At 43.9% G+C, this 24,896-nt stretch overlaps 3 protein-coding genes across 25 annotated transcripts in view; 2 read left to right on the plus strand and 1 right to left on the minus strand.

Annotated features, from left to right (window-relative positions):
- The window catches only part of LOC116848929, a 32,096-nt gene extending 29,922 nt beyond the window's left edge, over positions 1 to 2,174 (minus strand). Inside the window, exon 1 of the mRNA XM_032825558.1 lies at positions 1,348 to 2,174. Within this exon, the coding sequence (XP_032681449.1) occupies positions 1,348 to 1,557 (210 nt within the window). The 5' untranslated portion in view covers positions 1,558 to 2,174. The remainder of the gene's footprint in view (positions 1 to 1,347) is intronic.
- Positions 1 to 20,140, plus strand: part of LOC116848927 (E3 ubiquitin-protein ligase MYCBP2) — a 299,038-nt gene extending 278,898 nt beyond the window's left edge. The window contains exons 17-42 of one of the 17 annotated variants that reach the window (XM_032825543.1): positions 6,960 to 7,182; positions 7,264 to 7,626; positions 7,741 to 7,947; positions 8,355 to 8,560; positions 8,643 to 8,793; positions 8,879 to 9,236; positions 9,311 to 9,491; positions 9,791 to 9,981; positions 10,152 to 10,178; positions 10,407 to 10,472; positions 10,886 to 10,975; positions 11,399 to 11,631; positions 11,841 to 12,684; positions 12,748 to 13,385; positions 13,485 to 13,656; positions 13,746 to 14,131; positions 14,224 to 14,353; positions 14,555 to 14,961; positions 15,043 to 15,157; positions 15,299 to 15,486; positions 15,554 to 15,979; positions 16,066 to 16,437; positions 16,499 to 16,723; positions 16,811 to 17,583; positions 17,663 to 18,030; positions 18,098 to 20,140. In XM_032825543.1, the coding sequence (XP_032681434.1) occupies positions 6,960 to 7,182; positions 7,264 to 7,626; positions 7,741 to 7,947; positions 8,355 to 8,560; positions 8,643 to 8,793; positions 8,879 to 9,236; positions 9,311 to 9,491; positions 9,791 to 9,981; positions 10,152 to 10,178; positions 10,407 to 10,472; positions 10,886 to 10,975; positions 11,399 to 11,631; positions 11,841 to 12,684; positions 12,748 to 13,385; positions 13,485 to 13,656; positions 13,746 to 14,131; positions 14,224 to 14,353; positions 14,555 to 14,961; positions 15,043 to 15,157; positions 15,299 to 15,486; positions 15,554 to 15,979; positions 16,066 to 16,437; positions 16,499 to 16,723; positions 16,811 to 17,583; positions 17,663 to 18,030; positions 18,098 to 18,213 (7,456 nt within the window). In that variant the 3' untranslated portion in view covers positions 18,214 to 20,140. Of the gene's footprint in view, positions 1 to 6,959; positions 7,183 to 7,263; positions 7,627 to 7,740; positions 7,948 to 8,354; positions 8,561 to 8,642; positions 8,794 to 8,878; positions 9,237 to 9,310; positions 9,492 to 9,790; positions 9,982 to 10,151; positions 10,179 to 10,406; positions 10,473 to 10,885; positions 10,976 to 11,398; positions 11,632 to 11,840; positions 13,386 to 13,484; positions 13,657 to 13,745; positions 14,132 to 14,223; positions 14,354 to 14,554; positions 14,962 to 15,042; positions 15,158 to 15,298; positions 15,487 to 15,553; positions 15,980 to 16,065; positions 16,438 to 16,498; positions 16,724 to 16,810; positions 17,584 to 17,662; positions 18,031 to 18,097 lie in introns of all 17 variants that reach the window. The other 16 variants (XM_032825540.1, XM_032825541.1, XM_032825547.1 and 13 more) reach the window with 16 other exon arrangements.
- Positions 20,141 to 23,282: 3,142 nt separating this feature from the next.
- Positions 23,283 to 24,896, plus strand: part of LOC116848938 (WD repeat-containing protein 47) — a 108,315-nt gene continuing 106,701 nt past the window's right edge. For 5 of the 7 annotated variants that reach the window (XM_032825576.1, XM_032825577.1, XM_032825581.1 and 2 more), the window contains exon 1: positions 23,283 to 23,407. In XM_032825576.1, coding sequence (XP_032681467.1) covers positions 23,298 to 23,407 — 110 coding nt within the window. In that variant the 5' untranslated portion in view covers positions 23,283 to 23,297. Of the gene's footprint in view, positions 23,408 to 23,520; positions 23,546 to 24,896 lie in introns of those variants that run through there. The other 2 variants (XM_032825578.1, XM_032825583.1) reach the window with 2 other exon arrangements.

Here is a 24,896-nt window from a genome sequence, read left to right on the forward strand (position 1 = left end):
CTCTCTCTCTCTCTCTCTCTCTCTCTCTCTCTCTCTCTCTCTCTCTCTCTCTCTCTCTCATTATTAAACGTTTGTGTCCTGAATACCAACCTGGCTGGCTTTGAGAGTTTTGGCATCCTACTCCAAGCATACCAATTCAGTGAGCAATAACGATAAAACTGTATTTCAATAAAATTACAGACTACAAGCAGAGTTCTTGATAAATCAATTCTTTTCACTTGGTTTGACGATATTCACGAGTAAACTGTCAACGTCGCGCAAAAATCTACGAAAGAATTGATACTGCCATAAAAGAAGAAAAGATTCATCATCGTAATTATTGTGAACACGATGTCCCTTCGCGCGTTTGGATAACGTCACAATTATCGCAGGTCAAATATTATTTTGCGATTACGGATTCGTGAATTCGCGCATTGGTAAAAACTAAACCGAATTTCGACTCGCGATTTTGCTCGAGAAGTTGAGCCTCACGATTCTGTGTGCTTGATTCCTGCGCTCACATGAGCGCGCCTGCACGCAAGTGCACGCAAGTGCACACGGTATTCCCACCGTATTCACGGGCCAATGATTTATATGCTAATCCCGCGTGAAAGGCGATCCCAGACCCCTGCGACTCTGCAAACTTTCACCGTCGCGCATTAACGACTTCTCTTTCGGTGCAACGGATGCAGCGTACCGAGATAAACGATTTCGCGTAATCCGTAAGCGTCGCGCGAAAAGCCGCGTGTCATCAACGCGGTGTAACAGCGCGACCTGCGCCTTCAACAAACGCGGCAACTTCGAAGCCCGTTGCCGCCCGATGGTCGATCCCTCGCGAGCGCTACTTCCCGACGACAGGAAAGAAATTAGGATTTTCGTCACGTTCAACATCACGATCATCAGATAGTGCACAAGGGATTCTTCGTAAAAGTCACGCGCTAAGCAAAAAAAATATATACTTAAACATTTGTTTGCGTGACACAAAGTCAGCTTCTACGAAAAAAACTCTCCTACCCCACAGATAATAAAAGATAAATATTCTCAAAAACTTCAAAAGATAAATGTTCAAGTTTCAATTCTTCCTCAGTGTTTCATTCTTCTCTACCGTTCAGCTCGTATGGGCTCGTTGAAGTCTCCGGGAGCGAAGGCGTGGGAAGGCAGAGAGAGAGAGAGAGAGAGAGAGAGAGAGAGAGAGAGAGAGAGAGAGAGAGAGAGAAAAAGAGGAAGAGTATGTTGTGGCATGTATATGTGTGATCTAGTTCGATTTATATGCATTCCCATCGTCGCTTCGACTATTTTTAGTAGGGCGATATTACGTATCTCCCGCGTATCTACCGGCCGGCCGAGATGTTGTTGATATGCATTCACCTGCTCTTTGGAGAAGACGCACTTGACGGTAATCCAACGGTGCGCCTGGACGGTGCAGTTGCAACCGTCCATGGCGCATATCCCCGGCTGGACGGCCTCGACGATGCACGGCAGGAGCGCGAGATACCACAAGAACACCGAGCATACGATCGCACGATCACACTTAATGAGCCCGTCAAGGGCGTCGTACACTCTTCGCCTGGCGCTCATCGTAACGATCTCCGCGCGAGAGAACGATCGAGAGGCCGGTCGTCGGTCGTGCGCGTACAAAGCGACCGTCAGATCATCACCAGCGGCCACCGCCGATTATTCCCTCCGCGATCGCCTCCCCCTCATAACTGATCGATCACCACCCGCGTCGCACTCGACGAGATGCACTCGAGGCCCCCCGGGCCCATTACCGGCCCAATCGACCGTGCGGATCGATCGGGAGCAACTCCTCTCGATCCGGAGACCATCCACTGGTTTCGTTCCTCTTCTTTATTCGTGGTAGTCCAACAGCTTCTTCCACCGATCGGTTTCACGCCCCGCGCGAGGAACGCAGCACATTTCCCCCCCTCTCCTCGCGGGCTTTATCGATCTTCGGCAACGATCGTCATCCTCGTCGGCGCGGTTTCGCACGATGTGAACGGCGTTGGTGACCGACTACCGCCCGGAGCAAGTTTCGATACGCGGTCGTTCCCGAAGAAGAAGAAGAAGAAGAAGAAGAAGAAGAAGAAGAAGAAGAAGAGGTAGACGCAGAAGAGGAACACGACGACCAAGAGGAAATGGTGGGGCAACTAGAAGCCAGCTGACGCGATCATGACGGAGGTTGCTTTTAAACTGTGGTCGGTGGCATGCACGATCGGTGTCTCCTCCCCACCAACATTCATGTAGGCTTGCCTTGCTACATTCTCTTTCTCTCTTTCCCTCTCTATCTCCCTCGCTCTCCTGCTATGTACTCCCTCTTCAGCCTTTGAAAAGATCAACGCCGACCGTCGGTTGGATACGACATCGAGAAAGGAACGGGACGAGCATCATCGGTGCCCTCTCGGGGTCCGATCGGCAAGCCGCGCCAAAAGGATCGACATCGGCTTCCGCGAGAACACGTTCGACGGTCTCGTCGGGAGCGCGCGTCACCTGACACTCGCGAGGACGACCTTGACCAACTTGCGATCCAAAGAGCCCCCGGTTACGCCGATGACCAACGGTGATGCTAATTGCGCGAACCGTGTTCGGGGCTTAAGTAATCGGCCGATAAGCTGATGGAGAGAGTTGAGGCTTTTTCATTTGTAAGAGGCGACACACACTGCCTGGATACGCGAAACGCGTTCTGAAGCCATCCTTTGGATCTTGCTGCGATTCTTCTCGACATGCATCATTCATATGCAGCGTGCAGTCAAAAATACATACATTTTTTTGGCCCTTTCTGTATATTTTCTCTTTCATCTCTACGTTACTGTGTCGTCGACTAGTAAAGCCTAAACAACAAAAGCTGACTAGTTTCTGACCAGCTTTCTCCGGCGATTTTTCTACTCGGGTGATCGTCAGTACCCGACAGGAATTAATACCATCTTTCTAATCAGATTGATCCCAAGTTGTTTGGTTCGTATAATATTATTGTGTCAAAATTCCTTGGACTGGAATCTCGCTCAAAACGAGTGAAAAGTGGAGGTGCTTTCACTCGAAACGATAATGAAAATATTGCTGCTTAAAATTAGATCAAAGTTGGGAACTCTGTATCTGTTGTCTTGAGTTACTTTACCTATTACATCATTTCTATCTTTTGATTATAGACGCATTTTGTGTTATACATATCACGGGATGGCAAAAATTTAATTTTTCAATAAAATTAACGTCTATATAATACGTTAAACTATATTAAGCTATAATTAGGCATAAAATGTATAATTTCAATATTTATATATGTTTTTTTAATTTTACCAACTTAATACAAAATATTCAAATAACACATATATTATATTAAATAATATATTAAATTAATACACACAGGTATGTGAGAAATTTAACAGAAAAATATTAACAAGGACCATTTTCTATTTGTAACACAAAATGTCTTTTACCGTATAGCCAGGTGGTTCTTTAATTCTTGTATTGCTGATATTTATGATGACAGAACATCGGTACAGAACACCTGCTCCAAAGGCAACGGAATAATTCCGTCGGCATTCCACTTTTGAATCTCCTGTCCTGCTGCGATCCACGATATTAGTCCCATAAACCAAATCAGAAGTGTTATCAACGAACGCACGATCCATGCACGGGGTTCAATGACCCCTTTGAGTTTCCACGTGCCACGTACGCCGACGAGAGTTCTCGCGATCACGCGTTCCCGTCAATAATAAGTCGGCGCGGCGACGCGCGAACGAGAGTAATGCGAAGCACCGTCCAAGCGTCGTCTCCGTCGCATTATGCCTCCGCGGCCGGAGATACGCAACGCGGGACGCACCGTAGCGTAAAAACGAGACAGTAGTCCGGTCTCGCCGCTTCACGTAGCCATGTCGCTTTTCGGGCGGACGTTTCCCTAAAGCGCGGTACCGTCGTGGCTCCTTCGCTTTATGAACATAAACCTGGCCATTTAATTTCCCATGAGAAATTGTGCGCATCCACGACCCCGCACACCCCCGCGCCACGTCTCTTCTCTCGGTCGGACGTCGCCGGCACACACGCGGGCAACGTCCGTTCATTCATAACGCGTTTCTCAGACTGGGAAGCGGCCGACGTCGTCGTCCACGAAGTGCCCATTTCCGAAATGGTCACGTACCGACTGTACGTCACGTGGATACCGATCTTTAAAGCCGCGCGCACGGTTCTCTCTCTTTCTCTCTCTCTCTCTTGGTCGCGACCTCCCCCCGCGTATTATGCACCACCACCACCACCACCACCACCACCACCATCACCGGCGGCGGCTCTAGAGCGTCTATTATCTTTGGCGTGCCGCTCGTTCATCTTTTTCGTCGTGACTATGATCGATGGTTCAGAGGAGCGCACTTCACGACGTTTATATCCGACTCGCGAAAATTACATTCGTTACATGGTTTGATACGCGCTCGCGATACGAACTCGATCAAAGCCCCGAGATATCCCGTTCTCGAGAGAGCTATCGTCCGAAGAGGTTTAACATCTGCTCATCGCTGCGATGTAATCTGTTTTTTTTTTTGCTTGTGATGTACGCGCCGATGTATAATCCCCGCGGGTACATCTCATATACCGGCTTACGCAGCCGCTCCTTAATTTCTACGACTTCAACCGTTTACCATTATTTCAGGTATTTTAATGAGACATTAAGCGCAGGGAAGGATAAGAATTACGGCGCTTCATAGATAACACGCCTCTACTTCACTTGTTATCTTTTATGTGTTTCGGATACTTTCATCGTGATCGTGAGTCTCGCGAGAGCGATATCATAAATTATCGTAACGAAGAGAAAAGCGTCGCATGATTTACGGCATAAGAAACCACTTTTCTTCCCGTTATCCCGCTCGTCCATGCCAATAGTTCGACTTCCGAAACACTGCTGCAACTGTCTACGATCTATCTACGACTGTGGAGCAACAATTCGTAAAAAAAGTATTGACGGTCTTCAGAAGAAAAAGAAGAAAGGAATAAGTCCGAGAGAAAAAGGAATGCCGGAGCGAGTGACGAACTTGATAAGCGTCGATAACGTAGAACGATCATCAAAAAGTAGAAAATGTTCTCATCATATACCGACGATATCGACGATAACGAGAGGGAATATTTTTGCGTGCACTTTTGTTGTGTAAAAGCGTTTGTCTGTGCAAGCAACAAGACGTAAACTTTGCAAAAAGAAGTCAATGTTATGTCGGTAAAATTTTCATGTCCGGCATCCCTTTAAGCATTTATCTGGAATTTAAATTAAGCTCTCGCTCGTTATCTCCTTAGATTTATCGAAGACGGCGTCTTCGCGGGTGATTTACACCGTCGCCCGTTGGTTTTTAATTAGACCCTTATTTTCCACGCGGATATACCGTAATGATCGATGCGCGTGCGAACTCTTCCGCAACCTCTACCCGCGTATGATCCTGCCCGAAGAGAATACCGGTTCCACACTCCTATCTCTACTGCAAGAACGGCCGGAGTCGGCTGCTGTGAGTAGTGTAAAAGCGCAGGTCGTTGACGAGCTTCCCGAGGAACAGAGCTGCGAGATGTGATTGCGCCTTATTAGGGATGAGTCCGGCGAGCGAACGAGCCGGGGGAAGCAACGATTGTCTGACTGACGGAGGAGCATCGTCCTCTATTCGCGATCTAGCCGGAGCCACCGGGAGCCGCGATAGCACGAGGGGCACCAATTAGGGGCATCGCGTCTCTCGGACTCTCGTTCTGATGAATCGTGCGACCTGTACTCGCAAAACGGTGCTCACTTCGCGACTTTTCACGCTATACGATTAAATCCCGGTTCATAGGTGTATTGACCCTTCAGCCTTTTGCTCCGAAGCCAAAATGTTACGCGATTCCAAGCGTTTCCCGCGCAACCAGACGTCGCAGATCCTAATTTTACGTGTTATTTTTGGCAGCGCGAGAAATGTCTTTCTTTGGAGATTGGAGGTTTTGAAGCAAAAGACCAAAGGCTTGCTGCGTCTATTGCGGAGCGGGACGTAAGAAACGTCCAAGTAACTGCCGCAGTGCGACTCCTCGGCCAGCTGAACTCTTTCGTGACGTCTATATTCCGGCTGTATTTCATCGCGCGACGATCTTATATCGCCGACCGTTATGGCCGGCTCTCCTCGTGGCCGCTGAACGATTAAAAGTTTCAGCACAACATTTTACACTCACTGCTGGCACGCGCGGTTTTATATCGCGCTATATCAGATGGAATATACGAGTAGTTTGTCGCGTCTAGAACTCTTGCGGTCTTCCTACATGAACAATAAAAGACTTTTACGCGCGGAAAATATTGCGGTAAAATTTTAGGTGAAAATTATGCTCCTGCTTACAATGTCTTTTGTAATACAAGACAACACTGAAATTAATATAGAAATAATGAATTTGACGAGCTACTGCATATAAACCATTCAAGTAATTACAATAATTTTGTAGCAAAGAGTCAAACATGCATGACATTTTTAGGCAAATATATAATAATTTCGGTCACAGTTTTGTAATGTCGAAGATTACAAGAGTTTTGTTTATTACAAAGTTGTCTTTATTACAATATTTTCTCCATGTAGATTTCGCTTTGCTTTCTGCACGGGGAGAATTTTGTAGTAAAAATTACTAGAATTTTATAATTGAGAGAAAGATACATCGATACTTTGCGATGATTTTTTATCTTTTCATTTTATGTGTGCTATTTATGTTTTAGGAATTTAAATATGCTATATTATATATATAAAAAATATTCTACGTTTCTGCACACAGAAAAATATTATTCTACCACTAAAAAAAGTCTGTTTAGACTTTTAGTCTATACAGAAACATGTATAGTAAAAATGGAAATAATTTATATGAAGGAAAAGAAAATTATAATATCCTCGCTGTGTATAAATTCGAGTGTGCGATCGAGTTGCTCCGCTGACAACAGATAGTCGCATAAATCGGTGGTTTTCGAGTGCACGCGCGATAAAATCCGTCCGGCTTTTTGCTATTTTCAGTTTTCACTCGAACGAGCGTCTATTCCTGCGCGACTTCGTCTCCTGCTCGGCCGGCACCAGCGGCGGCAGACTCGCGAGATGGCTACAGCCGGACAGCTTCGTGGATCCCTCTCAATGCGAGGCGCTTTATTCACGCGAAGATATGAGATGCGGATGGCCGGCCATCGTCACCGTCCTCACGAGGGATCAATACGGCGAGGTCGTGCATGTTCCTGGATTGAAGGTACGGTATTCCCTGTCGAGGGACGAGAAGAACGTCACGCGTCCGTCTCGTTCGCCCGTGTCGACGTGAGATCGTTTGCAGGTCGAAGTGAAAGCGGTGCCGATCGATAAGACAGACATCACGGAGTCTGACCAGAGCAGAAAGATCCGCCGCGTCTCGCAGCCGGACCCCATGACTTTTGGCGGTCATCCGCAGCCTCCTCTGGACGTTCCCTACGAGGTCACCATCAACAACAAGATGTGCTTCTATGCCATCAACATCATGAAAGCCTATCAGAATTACTCGTTCGAGGAGCTGCGGTTGATGTCGCCCGCCGTGAAGAGGTCGAGCGAGAGCATGCTAGTTAGACCTAACGGCGACGGCAGTTACAGCGCCACGTGGACGCCGTCCTCGGTCGGCTGGTACTCGCTGATGATCACAGTAGACAGTTACAATATGGAAGATGTGAGCAGAATATTTGTCCTCGTAGAAATTGCTCGAGATATTTACGCTCGAGCAGTTTACAAATAGACTTGGAATAGATCTCAAAATAGATTGACATGAAATTCGGCTGTTTAGAATTACAAAGTCGAGGTGAAGGAGTCTCCGCAGGGCATGCAACCGCCCACGCAGAACATTGTGAAAAAGCCGCAGCTGCAGCCGAGCAGACTCCGGAAATTCGTGGCGAAGAACAGCGCCGGTCTGAGAATACGAGCCCATCCGTCATTGCAGAGCGAACAAATCGGATTCGTCTCGGTTAATGACACTATAGCGTTCGTCGATGAGGTAATGTCTGAAGAAGCTTGATCGTTTCAATTGAATTCACCTCGAGGCAACCCTGCAAGACGAGCGTAATAAAAACGCACATTCTCGCTCAATCTTCAGATGGTGGAAGAGTAACATTTCTGCTCATTACATTGGATCAGCTCGATTCGATTTTTCAGTCAAGTTTCATTTAATGCATTCAATGAAAACGAATGATTTACTCGTATCACCGTTATTATCTGTGATTTTTTGTCAACAATGAGCCGTAAAAAAAGTAGAAAATCGAATCGAACTTTTCGACTCAGTCTTTGCCGAAATTATTTTCACGTGCTTCGGAGAGGAGTAAAGAGAACTTTTAAAATCCTTTCAGGAACCCTTGAGGATCTTTAAGTGAAGATATAATATTCTGTTCTTCCAATTAATCATAGATTCATAATGACGACGGCGTATGGCTGCGATTAAATGCAGAGACAATCAAAGAATACTGCAACAGTTGTCACTTGGAGGCTTGGTGCTTGCAGTACAATCAGCATTTAGGAAAGAGTCTGCTGCTCCCGGTAGAGGAACCAAAATCTATTCTGGACCAAGTTATTAAAGAGACTATCATGCGGAAGCGACCCGACACTAGCGATGAGTATGTGAAAAAATGTCATTCTCTATCACGCTTCTTTTGACTGTTCCTTAATTTAACGTGCCAGTCTTCCTCCTGTTAACAGTAAAAGGAAGACTGTAACTTTCGATGCCGGAAGGAGCATGATAGTCGTGAAATGCGGAGCTTCCGGACACAATATTAGAAGTAAGCCGAACTTGAAGAGCGCGCCAGTTGGAATGTTGGCGCTTGGGAATACAGTGACCATTCAGGAATATGTAAGTTCAGATACTATCAAATGCGTCCTCTTTCTCCCTCAAAGTTCTCACTGCACGACAGCACTTCATGGTTCGACTGTTTCAGTCCGTGAATCACGAAGGGACTTGGGTACGTATCGATGACGATTCGGTGACCAAGTATTGCTTCGACAAAGGTCGAGGTGTAGACGGCGAAGCGTGGTCGCTCGCGACTAACAAACACGGCGTGATTTACATGAAGATCGAACAGGATTTGGAGAACGATCCGATAGAGAAAAAGCCGATGATCCCGGACCCGATCGTTTCTCCGAGTAACAAAGGCTTCGACTTTTCAATACCATCCGTGAGCCATGAGGGCTTCAACTTCACCACGCAAAACTACACACCAGATGCAACGGAGTCGGTCGAGGGTTGCAACACGAATCCATTTGTTTTTGGTTCATACAATCAGCATGACTCGCCAGGTAGGATAGTCGACTGCGAAGGTAAATTTGGGTAACTTGTTGCACCCGGCTATAAAGCTAAGTACGTTCTTCAGGAAGCGAACGCTTCACGCCGGAGAAAGCCGACGGAACCGCGAAGTTCTCGAAGCCCCATTCCAAGGAGAGAGTGGCGAAAGAGCGCGAGAGGGAAGGCGGCGGCGGAAAGTTTAGCGTTCTTCAAAAATGGCTCAGAGGGGATGATAAATGTCACGGAGAGAAAAGAAGTTCTCCGGGCAGGTATGGAAATATATTCATTCGTACATAATATTCTTCTCATACATCTTTCATACTTCGGCCAAGTTTTTCGTCAATTTAGAATACAATTATGCTCTTTCATTTCTCCCGAGTTACGTCAACCAACTTCTCGAGATTATCGATTTTTCCGCGAACACGAGCAGAAGTCTCCCCGAAAAATTTATGATACAATTCACACGTTTCCGTGCCAAGAGAACTTCCTCGGGAGCTGCAATTTAAAGTCAGGGGCTTCCACGTTAATATGCGAGTGTCTATCAGCATGTATCACTGATGCTTTTCAGAGATTTCTCGGAATTCGTGGGCGTATCTGTGAAGGAGTTGGTAAAAGCGATGGGGGAAAGTCGCGCGAACGGCAACGGGGCGACGCCGCCGGAGACTCCCCGGCGAATGTCAAGAAGTTCCTCGCCGAAGAATCCCCAAGGTGGGTCACCAAGATTTCGCAGTCCGTCCTCTAGCCCAGTCCCGATACCCGGTACGTATTCGGTATATTTGCAATAACGTACATAGACATCATTTCTCTGACCGAACTTCCGGGTCTTTCTGGTTTTTCGCGATTCATTCTTCTTCTAACGTTATACATACATACGTATTACTCTTATATAACTTGGCACTATAAATCCTTTGAAAATGAAATCATTTCAGAAGCTGTGAGAACGGACGCTGATACTTGTAAGGCTATACAGTTTTATTATGTATTTTTGTTCCCTCTCTTTATCGCGTGTTAGAGCACAAAAAGTAACATCCGACACAGTGACATTACATATTTGAATATACGATAGACTCTAGAAAGAGAGACATTTTGAGACGGTAGACAATTTTATATACGAGACACTAACCACTAACTTTAAATACGTTGTTCGGATTAGTTATAACAAATTAGTCATGTTGTGGTCTTAGCTGGGTCCAGTCGGCAGCCAGCTGTTTCTGGCAATTGCCTCTTCCCTCCTGCTGCTAACGCACCAGGTACTCGCTCCTATCCTATACTGAATTACTCGAGTTGTAAGATAGCGTATACATATATATAATGCGTAGAGTGATAGTCTGTATCGTCGAGGATCTGTTTTAATCATCACCGTTTACCTTACGTCTACGAATTCTATAGGATTGATGGCACGCTAGAAACCACTTCAGTATTAATCAGTGAATATTACAAACACTGTATTATGCATGCGAGACAGCGGTAGTTGCAAACCGGAATGGCACGCGATATTATTTCGTTTCTTGAAACATGCATGAGATCGATTACAACATTTATACGCACAGAGCGAGGTCTACGCGAGGCCGGAGATCGAGAAATGTAGATAAAGCTTCCGTACTAATTGTAAGACATACCCTCGACACAATATACAAACGCTACAATTAATCAAAATTATTAGGTGGGAGAAGTGCGATAGGAGGGGGAGAGAGTATGAGTAGCAGCCCTGTACTCTGCGGCTCCCCCCGAAGTGTCGGCCTCTCCCCGTTAGGTAAGATCACTGATACACACTAATACGTCCCTTAGTTAACGTCGTATTGAGATCCGTTACCGCGGACAATCGATCGCAAGAGATCTTACGCCGCTCTCCTTGCTCTTTGTGTTCCCACACTATCATACAAGAATGAAAAGTATCATTCTTTAGAGACTTCTTTAATTTTTCTGCAACACGGTCGCACGAAGTAATCTGCACGACTTAAACTCTCTGAATGAATCGTGTAAGCGAATGTTATGACGAATGTTTCGCTCTCTGTCACTCCATCCATGTATGTGTGTGTGTGTGTGTGTGTGTACATATAATATATCGCTGTTGAGGTGAGAGAATCGACGTCCTTGCTGTGAGAATTGAGTATCCGGATACGTCTTTGTCTTTAGCCCGATCGTTTGTTACATCATTATCCTTTTCTTCTTCAAGTGTCGGGAGGGATGGTCGACAGCATCACGTCGCAACGTCGCAGCTCGACGCAGAGCGACACAAGTGCCTTGGTTAGCAGTCTAACGCGAGATCCATCTCAGTCACCGAGTGGCATTAGTACTACTGCCAATACGCGTGATCTATCACCGAGTCCAAGTTGCAGTTCTTTACACATGAGATCTGAGGGCAGCATAGCGAGCCCGCCCGATACTCCCAAGAAGGATTGTTGTTGCGTAAGTGATATAACACGAGAGCCTTCTTAATCTTGACGTAACGAGTTCCCCGATCGTTCTATCCGCTTAAAGAACGGAAGATTTACGCTTTGTTGATAAGCACGTATCAGAGAGAGATAGAGAGAAAGTTCTCCTCCCACTGCACGTACCGTAGCGTTTGTAACATCGCGCAAAGAACAACAGCGTGAAAGATACATTGTTTCTTAAAGGATTCTCAAGAGAGCCCGCGCAAAGTGTCGCAGGCGCAGACACAAACGAGTCCTGAGAGCGCCACTACGGCGATGAAGGGCCATTTTAGCATCGGTTCGTCCGGGGTGAAGGACGAGCGGCATTCGCCGAAGATGAGCAGAAGGGATCACATGAAAGTTGCGAAGACGAGGGCGAAACGCGCCATGTCGCCAGCGAACGCGCAGCAAAGTCCCAATCCTAATCGCCCTCTGAATTTGAGCAAGGACAAAGTGAAGGAAGCGGTCAGTCCTTCCGTGGCGGAATGTCTCAGAGCAGTTTTCGCGGCGTTTTTATGGCACGAGGGTATCGTGCACGACGCCATGGCTTGCGCGAGTTTTCTCAAGTTTCATCCAACTTTGCCGAAGCAGGGCGCGCTGGTTGTAACCAGACAGACTGTCTTACAACCCAGCGACAAACAACAACAGGAGCAAAAGGCACGGCAAAGGCACTCCGTCGAGGTGACCAACGCCGGCAATTATTTGCACATTCAACCCAGCACGTTGGAGACTCTCACACGTTCAGCCGCGAACGCTAATGCCAATAGAAACAGGAAAAAGCAGGAGAATACGATCAAGGAGGAGATCCAGGCAAACAGCAGTAAGCTCACTTCTCTGCCCGAATTTCACACGGTTGCGGTGCTACCGCCCGCTCTCAAGAGTCTAGTCTTCCTCTGGGAAGAACTCAGCACGAATTGCTTGCAAGCCATCGAGCAACAGTCGATCCTACCCAGTCCTATATCGCACATACAAACGATGAAGCTGGCGAAACGACCGATGCCGGAGAAACGTCCCCGGGAGGACAAGGTGAAGGAGCGCGAAAAGAAAGGTAGTAGAAAGAAGAAGGAGTGGCGGCCTATAGGAAGAGCGGACACTTCTGAGGTTTTTACAGGGATCGAACGCGAGACTATCTGCGAGCTCTGCGGTCTGATGTTCCCGCATCCAGTCACTTATCACATGAAGATGATGCACCCAGGCTGCGGCTGGCATGCCGGCGGGAAAGGATACAACAGCGGTGGCAGCTACTGCGTGGGGTGGGCGGGTAACTGCGGTGACGGCGGTGTTGGTGGTAGTTCGTGGTACTTGATCTGTGACACCTGTCGAGATAAGTACTTGAAAGCCAGGAGAAGCAAGTTGGCGAAGAAATTGGAGACCGGCATATCCAAGAGGAAGAGCAGCAGTAGCAAAGCTCTGTCCCCGATTTACAGCCCCGGCGGGAACGAGACTCATATCATTATGAAGAATAACGCGATGTTTCTGTTGGATCTGGCCAGCGCGTCCGGCTTCAATATTCCGAAACAACAGCGCCGACCCTCACAGACACTGTCATCCGTAGCGGAAAATTATAGCCCCCCAGAGGCCGCCGGGCCGTTCCCGCCGACAGGACCGTTCCAGTGTTTGCAGGCTTTGGGTGTACATCACTCGCAGAGTCACGACGAAAGATACTACGAGGAAGCTCTGAGGCGTCAAAACGGCCAACAGAGTAATTACGAAGGAGCCAACGCCATGTACAACAACACAAACGGCAGAGTAAGAACATGTCTTGAAATTTTTTTTTTTCTTCTATCTCTTTTCGCTTTCCCTTTTTAATATTTAACGTTGCTTTAATTACTGCGGTTTTATTTATAGCCGTTATCGGAATATCCAATGAGCGATAGCGATATCGAAAGCAGCAAGTATCGCAGCATGTTTCATAGATCGGTGTCCATGTCAACCGGTGCACCTTGGGCTAGAAACAGTAATGACGGTCGAATCGTCATGATGAGAAAACGAAATAACAGCAGTAGCGAAATGAATAACGGTACGATCGTACTTGAAATGTCTGTAAATATGATTATCACATTTTTTCCTGAAACGCGTTAGTAATGGGAAGATCTCGGCAATTTTTAGAAGCGGGTTCTTCACTTCTGTGTTACCCGTCTGCCGCACTCCAGAAATTAGTGCCATCGATGGACCAATCCGCGATTGTATCTTCGAGCCAAACCGAAGTAGCGAATAACGATCGGATAGAGATCCTCATGAGACCTGTGATGTTGTTCGTTCTTCAACAACACAACTTGCAGCATCTGCAGCTCGCAATGAAGCAAGCGTTGCGCCGTGCCGCCTGCCGAGTTTATGCGATGCAGGCGTTAAATTGGCTTTTGAGGAGCGTAACGCAACCAATTTGCTTGCACGACTTACTTTGGTGGTTCGTCTCGTCTCTTACGCCGGTTGCTCCTCCCGACACTGCAGATACAAACGATGACGACAATAGAACGGAAAAAAAGGAGGAACATGTGAGTGAGATGCTTGCATTTGGATTTAGATGGATTTAGATGGGTGTAATCTAACTGTCATTATTGCATCTTTTGCATATTTGCATATTTAGGACATGATTGGCGTTAGCGAACACCCTTTAAGCGACTTGGTAATAGCTGGAGAATCTGTCAATCCATTGCCGACTGTGTTTCACACTTTGTTACAAACTATTGCGGATCTGATGTTATTACCACCACTTGGTAAGTTTGTCGAATTAATAAATAACTTGCGAGATATTCGTGTCGATATTTGGAGCAATAACTAACAGCAAAATGCGAAAGTGACTTGAGCAGATTAATCTGAAATATCGTGGGCGTAACAACTGCTTAATGATAAATTTAATATTAGTTTTGAGACACACATACAATAATGCTTAAAAGTTAATAACTTATAATTTACAGGATCTCCGTTACAACAAGCTGCGATTCGGTGTTGGGGTATTCGCTTTACGCCAGCAGATCATATGTTCCTGCATAGAAGTCATGTATTTAGTAATATTAGTAAGATTCTCTCGCGATCCGAGGAAGAAGAAGACGTGACAATGAGTATGCACGAGAGCCACCAGTCGACGGTTTCGCAGCAAATGAGCGGCTGCGTGGAAGCTTTGAAGGACTTAACGTCCAGCATTGATATTAAAGCGTCCAGCAGGCAAGCTATGATCGGCAGCCTCACGGACAATTCTACAGAAACGTTTTGGGAATCTGGAGATGAAGATCGTAACAAGACCAAAGTCATTACTATCGTCTGTGGTGCGCATTCTTTGCCAAGAATGGTATACGTGCACATCGATAATTGTCGTGATCTAACAGTAAGTTCTTTTTCTCAAAAAAAAAAAAAAAAAAATAAGTTATGCATCAAACGATATTCGTCTAATTTAAAATCTTCTTAGCATAAAGTATCGAGTGTAACTTTCCTGTCTGGTGTTAATTCCGACGAAATGATCAAACTGAGATCCGTAGAGATCGAAAGTAGATCAGCTGGGTGGATTAATTGCCCCATCACTGGTAACATTAACAACGTTTGTTACTACAAGGGCAGAGCGTTTTAAAAACTTTGAAAGAAGACAGAAATTTTTAGAACACTCTGTATGCAATAATGATCCATTCCGGATTGTAACTTGTGTATGCATATATTTTTCCGCGTAGATCAACGTCACGTAGTGGGTATGGAACTAAAGGGTCCAGATAATTCCTTAAGAGTTCGCCAGATCAGAGTATTAGGCGAGATCGAAGGAGAATCCTTGAAAGTAGGAAAGCAGCTGAGCGCACAGACCATCCAGCAGAGAAACTGCGAGGCGGAAACCTTGAAAGTGTTTCGCTTAATCACTTCTCAGGTGAGGTCGCGCTTTCTTCGTCGTAACTTTTTGTTAGAATATAGTCTATATTAATGGCGTGTCACAGGTATTCGGGAAGCTTATACAAGGCAAGAAACAACAACAGATGGAGCCGATAGAAGGCGTTAATGAGGACGTGGAAGATAGCAATGACCTGAGAGAGCATATGGTCGGAATATTATTCAGCCGAAGTAACCTGACACACTTGCAGAAACAAGTGTGTACTCACATCGTGCAGGCGATTAGAAAGGAGACTATACGCATGAGAGAAGAATGGGAGACACTTCTTTTTTCACCGACATCCGCTAATAGTTTGCTGAGCGACAACAGCGATCTGCAGAAGGCGACCGATACGTATTGCTTCGAAATGCTTTCGATGGTTCTCGCTCTAAGCGGTAGTTCCGTAGGGCAATATTACTTATCGCATCAGACTGGCTTACTGAAAGATCTATTGAGCTTATTGCATACTGGATCGGCTAGGGTGCAGCGTCAAGTGCGTTATTTTCATTATCGCTATGGATTCTTATACATATATATCACAAAACTCTTCTTATTGCAACATTATCTTGTATCTTTTAGGTAACATCTCTCTTAAGGCGAATATTGCCCGAGATTAAACCCGAGACATTAGCGAGCGTCATAAACGTCGAACAACTGCCGCCCACCGACTTTAGTATCGTATCCGCGGCGAACAGCAGCCTCACTCATGTTGCGGATTTCAACGAACATTCCGCTGGGATTCTCGACGTGTTTCTAAGTTGTATCGCGAAGGCATTGACTGTGCAAGTTAAGATGAAAGGAAAGGAAAACAACGGCAAGGCCCTTCAGAGTGTCTCGTTAGCCACAAGCATTCACCCGGACACTTATGTCGGAACGAGGTGGTGGTTGAGAGGTTGCATGACCCGAAAGCTGGCGGAAGTACTGATTCAGCTTTTGAAGGATATGGCATCTGTGAGTATTTAATCGATTGACCCATTTACTTCACAGTATCTGGACCGATTTTCTCTTTCAGGGCAAATTGTCGGAGGAATGGGCGTCTGTGACGAAAGCGGGGATTGCTGAGAACATTCTGAACTTGACTAGGTTGGACGAGAAGAGTCGCGATCCTACGGAATGTCTTCGATCTCCAACATTATGGTTAGCATTAGCTTCTTTATGCGTCTTAGATTCGGACCATGTGGAAAGGTTGTCGTCTGGTCAATGGAGAGGCTCCGAGGGACAAGCGCCGCCGCCTAGAGTAAGATCAATATCGCATTTCCGAATGAGCGTATAGCGCGCAAATAGAATCAGCTGATCCTTATCTATTTTCCTCATTCATATTTAGCCGACATGCAGCAATCACGACGACGACGAGACCACAGCTATTATCCAATGTAACATTTGTGGTAATCTGTGCGCGGAATGCGACCGAATTCTCCACCTCCATAGGAGAACGAAGACACATCTCAGACAAGTGTGCAAGGAGGAAGAAGAGGCGATACGGGTAGATCTTCACGAGGGTTGTGGCAGAACAAAATTATTCTGGATTTTGGCTCTGGCGGATAGCAGAACGTTGAAGGCGCTGGTAGAATTTCGTGACGGTTCGCCGAGAAAACCGGTCGGCGCGACTACCGGTATTTGTCGATTTTGCGGCACCACCGGGAACACGGGCTTGTTGGCGATAGGGAACATCTGCGCTGACCACGATTGCCAGGAGCATTCCAATAATGCTTGTAACAAGGTTCACTCTTGCGGCCACATTTGCGGCGGTGTTAGGAACGAGAGAACTTGTCTGCCTTGTCTGCATCGTTGCTTACCGGGGGTCGATTTGAAACAGGACGCCGACGATATGTGCATGATCTGCTTCACCGAAGCTCTCTCCTGTGCTCCAGCGATTCAGTTGCAGTGCGGTCACGTGTTCCATCTGCACTGCTGCCGACACGTGCTGATGAAGCGTTGGGTGGGACCGCGAATCACCTTCGGCTTCTCCCTGTGTCCAATTTGCAAGGTACCGATGGAGCATCCAACGTTGTCCGAGCAGTTGGTTAGCGTGAAAGAACTCTACGAAGATGTACGAAGGAAGGCTCTGATGCGCTTGGAATATGAAGGATTGCACAAGTAATGTCTCTTAGATAAAGTTGTACGCATGAAGCGATCGATCGCGCAAAGTAAGAATTTCTTCAACAACTTTCCGCAGGGCCGAAGGAGCCTTCGCACCTGGCGGTCGTCATCAAGATCCAGCTGCCTACGCGATGGAACGGTACGCGTACTACGTGTGCTACAAATGCCAGAAGGCCTACTATGGTGGTGAGGCGCGATGCGACGCACAGCTAGGCGGAGAGTCGTTTGATCCTACGGAACTGGTGTGCGGCGGATGTAGCGACGTGGCAAGGGCTCAGATGTGTCCGAAGCACGGGGCAGACTTCCTCGAGTATAAATGCCGATACTGTTGTTCAGTGGCGGTCTTCTTCTGCTTCGGAACCACGCACTTCTGCAAACCTTGCCACGACGACTTCCAGCGAGTTACCACCATCCCCAAGAACGAACTGCCTCTGTGTCCCGCTGGTACGTATGCACGACCCTATTCTTGACAATGATTAACACTACTGATATCTCATTGTTCTTTTCTAAGGTCCCACATCCAAGCAGTTGGAAGGCGACGAGTGCCCGTTGCATGTGAAACATCCGCCGACGGGAGAAGAGTTCGCTTTGGGTTGCGGCATTTGTCGCAACGCGCACACATTCTAAGCTTCCAATGCTCTCTCTTGTGATTATCATGAAATTGGAATTGACACAACCTGTAGCAATGGGTCTCATAGTTTCAATACCTGGCGAAAATTATGCGATGTGACAGAAGATACCATATTTGTTAAGTAATAGATAAGTCGTTTTTATCGGTAAATTTAGTGATTAGCCGCCGACAGTAAGAGAGGGAGAGAGAGAAAGAGAGCGAGAGAGCGAACCTGCAAGCTTGCGTGTCAGACTTCCATGCGATTTAAGAGGAAGATTTGCATTGGACGCTATGTAGGCTGTAATTGATATTTGTAATGTGTCTTAAAAAATAGGAATGGGATCAAGTACACATCTAATATAGTATCAATTTTATGAATATATTGGAACATAACACAGCATTTAAAGTATAATCAAAACTTTCCGTTTCTCAATCGAACCAAAGTATGCATACGTTTTGGAATGTAACAATATCATAATCGAAACATTCTCAAATATATATACACATATATATTACGTATAATCATTTAGTATGTACTTGATTCTATATTTGATTGTAGTAAATTCTTTACAAGTGTGTGAGATATATCTATGACGATCTATAAGTATTCGATTTTAGTGGAATGATATCTAGCTATTGAATTAACTAAGATTTATAAATACATACTAAACTTGGTCCCATCCTAGTTTTAAGCATTGAAGAAAAGAAAAATAATATAATTCTGTGCACTTTGTTTAAAGTCCACTTTAGGACTCTGCGTCTATAAGAATCTATAAGGATAAGATTAAAAAGATCTATAATTGACGACAGAATATGGAATGCAATTCTAAATTCTAAGAAAATATTCGATAAAATTCGAATTAGAAATTAGGTAAAATAAAATTCTATTCCAATTTCTGTCGCGAATTATGAATTATATAAAGTGGACTTTAGAAACGATTGACTATTGTCGATATGATTTAGTATTAGTAAGCAATGCGTAAATAAACTGTTGTATGTGAAGAAAGTGTATATTTAAGGATATGCACACTAAATTTTCGAAAATATCACTTGACAAACAAAGTCCAAATCACAAATTTCTATATATTACACTAGACCGCTAATTGTAACTTGGAACGTGAAACCCAGCATCTATTTGTTAAATGGATAGATTGAGTATATACAAGAAGAATAGCGTACAAAGAATTATTGAACACTTTATAACACGTTATGATGTCTATATATCATAAACATTATAGTTCTATAAACTTCATATAACTATAATGTATGTGTTATTTTCATCTACTCAACATATGGCCAATTATTTTCTTACTCGCATTACATATTATTCTCACGCATTGGATGAGTAGTTTCTGGTGTAGTATGTGGAAGTCTGTGATCTAAACGGATGAAAAAGATGAAATGAGAATCGGATTGTACGAATGTCTAATTAATATTTCAATGAAACAATCGATAAATCATCTCTCAATGTTGCATTTCATGTTTTCAGCTTTCATTTGTTTTTATACTTTTTCATTTGACGAGCATGTATGCCAACACGTTCTGAGCATTATCTTTCCTGCCCTACGTAATGTCTGTGTAATGTCCCTTATTGCACATATTATTTTGCGCAAGTGACAACACCGTTGTGTTGCATTCTACTGTTGTATATGAATGTTGCGTGCGGACGATATTGCGTACCTGTGTTGTGTGCGCTTATTGTTATTATTTATGTTCCAATTTCGTGCGACTTAAATAGCGAAGGATCGCGAACGTTGTTTCGCCGATACGTTCCAATTTACATTATTTATTTATTACATACAACATATGCAAACAGGAAAATCGCTGTTTTGTGTCCTACCAACGATCATTAATTCAGAACGATCCAGCAGGATTTACGTTTTGCGCATTGATCGCTATTATTTATGTTCTAAGTATATAATAATTAAATGGCAAAGAATCAAACGAGTTGTTTTATTTCGCGAAGTTCACATTACCACCGATTAGCTAGAAATAGTTTTAAAGTGATTAGAATTGGATCGAAAAAACAAAAATATCAAATTCTCATGACCCGTAATATTAATTTGTTTTAGATGCATTTTAATAACACAAACACGTTGTTTAAACTGTAAGACATTTCAAATATTTATATTTTCTTAAAAGATCTTTAAGAGTTTTATTACGATATTGTAAATTTCTCTATTGTCTATTTAAATTCATGCTTTTTATTATGTATGTCTTGATATCAATAAGTCAATAAAAAAATTTGATTTTTTATGCTTTCTTCGATAGCGAATTTTCCATGATAAAGGAGGCAAACGAATAATAATTGAAAAACACTGATATTATTGATCTTTTCGACTAATATGAATATTTGTATAATTAGTTAATTATTATATGATAAATTAATTACCCAAATATTGGCAATCAAGCAAACTGCAGTAAAGTGGTAGGTTTTCAATATATCATGTAAGCGATTGTCACACAAAATTATTTTACAAATTATAGAAAAAATTATTTAATTTGTAAGCAACATTACGTAAAACTGGAGACAGATCAAACTTATTTTTCAGAGGGAAATATTGCAATATAATACCAGAAATTAGTATGGCGAAAAACATTAATTGTTTTTGCTCTTGACTGACTCATTAGTACCAGAATATATGTAATGTCCGGTATACCTTATTGCTAATACTAGCAAATTAATATCGATGCGAACTTGTAATTCGTGCTAATAAAAGAGGAAGGTAACCAACTTACCAATGCGTGATGCAAGCGCCGAACTTTAAAACACTCGTTTCCGTCGTCGGTTGTATGTGTATATCGCCGTCACACTACTCGCACTACGACAATTGCCTATCAATTTGATTTGACACTTTTGATATTCGTTCGCACGCGTTTGTCTTCGACATGTGACAAAAGGACGCAGTGAGTACCGAGTGGTTGCGATCCAAGTTCAATCGTCGCGAAAGTATGCGCCTTGAACTTGCATGATCGTGTGACGTCATTACGAACAATTATTCGAAAGTAGTTGTGCTATAATAATTGACATGTCTAAAGATCAGCGATTATATCTTTTTATTCGTTTATTTTTAATACTTAAGACGAACCAGATCTCTCGAGTATTTATTCTAAGTATTTAGGATTGCACGATTTTTGATAAATGTACCGCGATTGGATAGCTTACGCCGCGTTGTGACGAGTCTACATCGTCGATTGTGATGATGTTTCGAGAATCTCAAGCGTTGCAACGTTCAGTCAATTGAGGACGGTTATGGCGGAGCGACGTGGACCCGAGGATCGGCTCTCCCGCGATTTCAGCTTGTCGAAGGTGAGTTTCGCGCTTGAATCATCGTCGTCGGTTGCCGAAAGAGTCTCGTGCGTTTGTCGCGATAAGGTATCGCTGATCAGTCGATCGTAGTGAGTATGTCGTGAAACGGGTCGTCGAAAGCGCGGGTCGAAAGTATCGCGCGTTTTTTGCGTTATGGCAGTTAGACATTCGAGTTCCTGCCTGGCTCTCGACACGTCGAAGGAAGAGTTTCGCGCGTGAGATATCGTCGAGAGTGCCTAAAACGAAGTGCATATCTTGGGGACGTGCATGCGACAGCCGGGCGAACGGATCCATCGCGTTGTGAAGGTTGGAATTCAAATCGCTGCTCTCAACCGGCCATAGGAGAAGTCGGTAAGTCGATAAAACAGAGACAATAATAGTTGAGGCGCTCGCGACTTTTGTATTGCCATTTAACTTTCGTACGTTATGGATTCAATTTAAGTGAACGATTTCTTCGCGAGTTGTATGGAAAAAAACACATTTTCCGCAGTCAAGAATTCAAGCAAGAGCGATGCACAGAATGTGGAGAGCCGCGTTGCATTCATTCTGTATGTGTATAGGAAGTAAAATATCAAATTCTTGGAGGGGGGGAAGCGGAGAATATCAAGGTTTTATTTTTGCGCTATAATGGACAATTTCATACTTACAACGACATTTATATTTTTAAAATAACATTTTAGTTTTTCAGATAAGATCAGTCTTGTAATTATTGTTATTAAAAATTAACGGTCTTATAGGGATTTGCACGATTACCAACATTTAGATTAGCTAATAATGCAATATTATTTATGTGATCGTTACAAATTCACTAGATATTTTATAGAATATATTTATTATATAATAATATTACAATTTTCAGAAAAAGGATAAAATTACACATTATCTATTTATACATATTGAACAACTGAAACAGTGTAATATCAGTGCCTTTTAATTATCTCGCAGCCTTCTGAGTCTCATTAGTAGCTACAAAATTTTGTACAATATTGACAGTATTTCTGTTTTTGAATCCCGCGAGATTCCCTCGCAGTTTCCCTCGTGTTTGCTCTTAGCAATAAAAATTATTTCTTTCAGACATTAAACATTAAAAAATAAATAACGCAGAACAAAAATATAAAATACAGAATAAAATACATGTAAAATAATAGAAAATAGAAAACGTTCAATTTCTTTTGGATATCAAACATTAGAAAAAAATTATGCCAAACCTAAAATAACATAAAATATTACAAAGAGCAAAACATAAAATAAATATAAAATAATATATAAGATAAAATAATAAAAATAAAATAAAATGCAGAATAAAAAATATTATAAACCTGTTTTTTTCTGAACAGAACTTTTTGAACTAGTGTACTTGTGTAAGTTAGAGTGAAACAAAATATACAAAACATACGTGTACAAAACGGTTTACATACAATAAAGTTGTGACAAAAATTGAGCATTATTAATTGTGTGTGAAATTGAAGATTATTATTGATAGACTCATAATAATAATATAATTAAGCGCACTAAATAATAACAAATAATAATACTAATAATAATTAGTAATTATTATAATTATTAATAATATATTTGGCAAGCCCGCGTCAATAATAATTCTCAATTTTGACAGTTTGGTGAGCTCCCAAATTCATTGAGTCTAAACCGTTTTGCAATCCAGCGCGCCCCCGTTCAGGAAGTTCTTCAAAAAAAGAACGGACTTAATGCAACGCGTTGTTCGCGAGTACTCTTGCGCGTTCATATCGAAGCTGAATTCGCGCGTTGCGTGCCGCGGACGATTGATCCAGTATGGCGGGGGCGCGCGGGCGCCATCACGCGGCAGTCCGACCCAAGCAGTCACCGCGGAGTAACGTGTGTGTGTGCACGCGCGATCCTGACGTTTTTCGCCTCGATCAGCGGTAAGTAGCCTTTATTTACGAGCCGTGCAACAATAGTTATATAATTCCTGAGACGCGCGTTGTGAGCCCGCGAGCGGCGGATAGGAGTTTTGCGCGCGTCAGGCGCGCAACGGAACGAGGAGACGTCTGCCCGAGAAGGTGAGGCAGAGATGGAGAGCGAGAGACAGAGAGAGAAAGAGAGATACGCGAGCTCTCCTACGCGCGTTCGTTCGTGCCACCCCGCTGTCAACTGGCACTGTTTATTTTTACCACGAATTGCAGTCAATTGCGGCACGGGCGCCGCTTCAATTGACCGGAATTGCGCGCGTTCGTGTTCTCATCCGCGATACTCGTCAGTCAATACTCGCGCGAACAGCGGATTCGTGTCGGTGCGAGCGCAGTGCGAAAAGGTGTGAAAAACCGTGACCTTCCTCGCGCAATTTTCAGACCGGCGTCGCTGGTTGATTACGGGTCGCGAGAACGTCGAAGAATCTCCGGTGAGATTCGCACGCGACGGTCACTTAACGTCGTGTTTCCTCTGCGACGACGCTTAACCTCACTTCCCGCAACGAGACAGGCGTTCTGTCATCTCCGAGGATGCGCGCGACGTCCCCTCATCCTTGCTCTCCGCCGACGACACCGCGCGAGTTCATTCATAATGCTCGCTTAATTGTGCTTCGACGCGTCACACAAAGCGTGCTGTCGATCTTGAGGACGCGCTCTTGGCGTTGCGTTATTTGTGATTTCACTCGGCAGTATATTGTGCTGTCTCATCCCTCAGACTTTTCTTCCTTAGTACCGTCATGAATGGTCCAGTGTATCGTTGTGTATGTGTTTTGGGTCACAATTCGGGCATGTGCAAGTCTATTTTATTCATCTAATTTATGAATCTTGAATAATTCCAATCTTGGAGTTCTGTGTGAGTTGGATATTATTTTTTATTCTGCGTTTTATTTTATTCTTATTATTTTATCTTATATATTATTTTATATTCATTTTATATTTTGTTTTTTGTAATATTTTATATTATTTTATGTTCGGCATAATTTCTTTCAAATGTTTGATTTCCAAAAAAATTGAACGTTTTCTATTTTATATTATCTTGTATGTATTTTATTCTGCGTTTTATATTTTTGTTCTGTTATTTTTTTTCAAATGTTTAATGTCCGAAAGAAATTATTTTTTTTGCTAAGAGCAAACATAAGGAAAACTATTCTGAATCTCGCGGGATGTTCGAAAACAGAAATAATATTTGCATTAGGGATGAAACACACGCGCGAAAGGTTACGACGCAGACTCTGCCTCGAATACCGAAGCTAGGACGAGTATACAAAGGAAACGGACACCTGACGTTTTTATACGCGAATTTATTGCCTAATAACAACATCGCAAAGCAAAAAGCGTGGTTAATATTTATAGTCTTCGTAGTATCGATCAAACCTTAGAACTGTAATGTCTCGCGGAAGTTAACGTCGCGTTTTTACATCCGAACGTTACACGCGCTGTCTTG

Source organism: Odontomachus brunneus, unplaced genomic scaffold (genome assembly GCF_010583005.1).
Source record: "Odontomachus brunneus isolate Ranch 3 - 2012 unplaced genomic scaffold, Obru_v1 Obru_scaffold_102, whole genome shotgun sequence".
NCBI lineage: Eukaryota > Metazoa > Arthropoda > Insecta > Hymenoptera > Formicidae > Odontomachus > Odontomachus brunneus.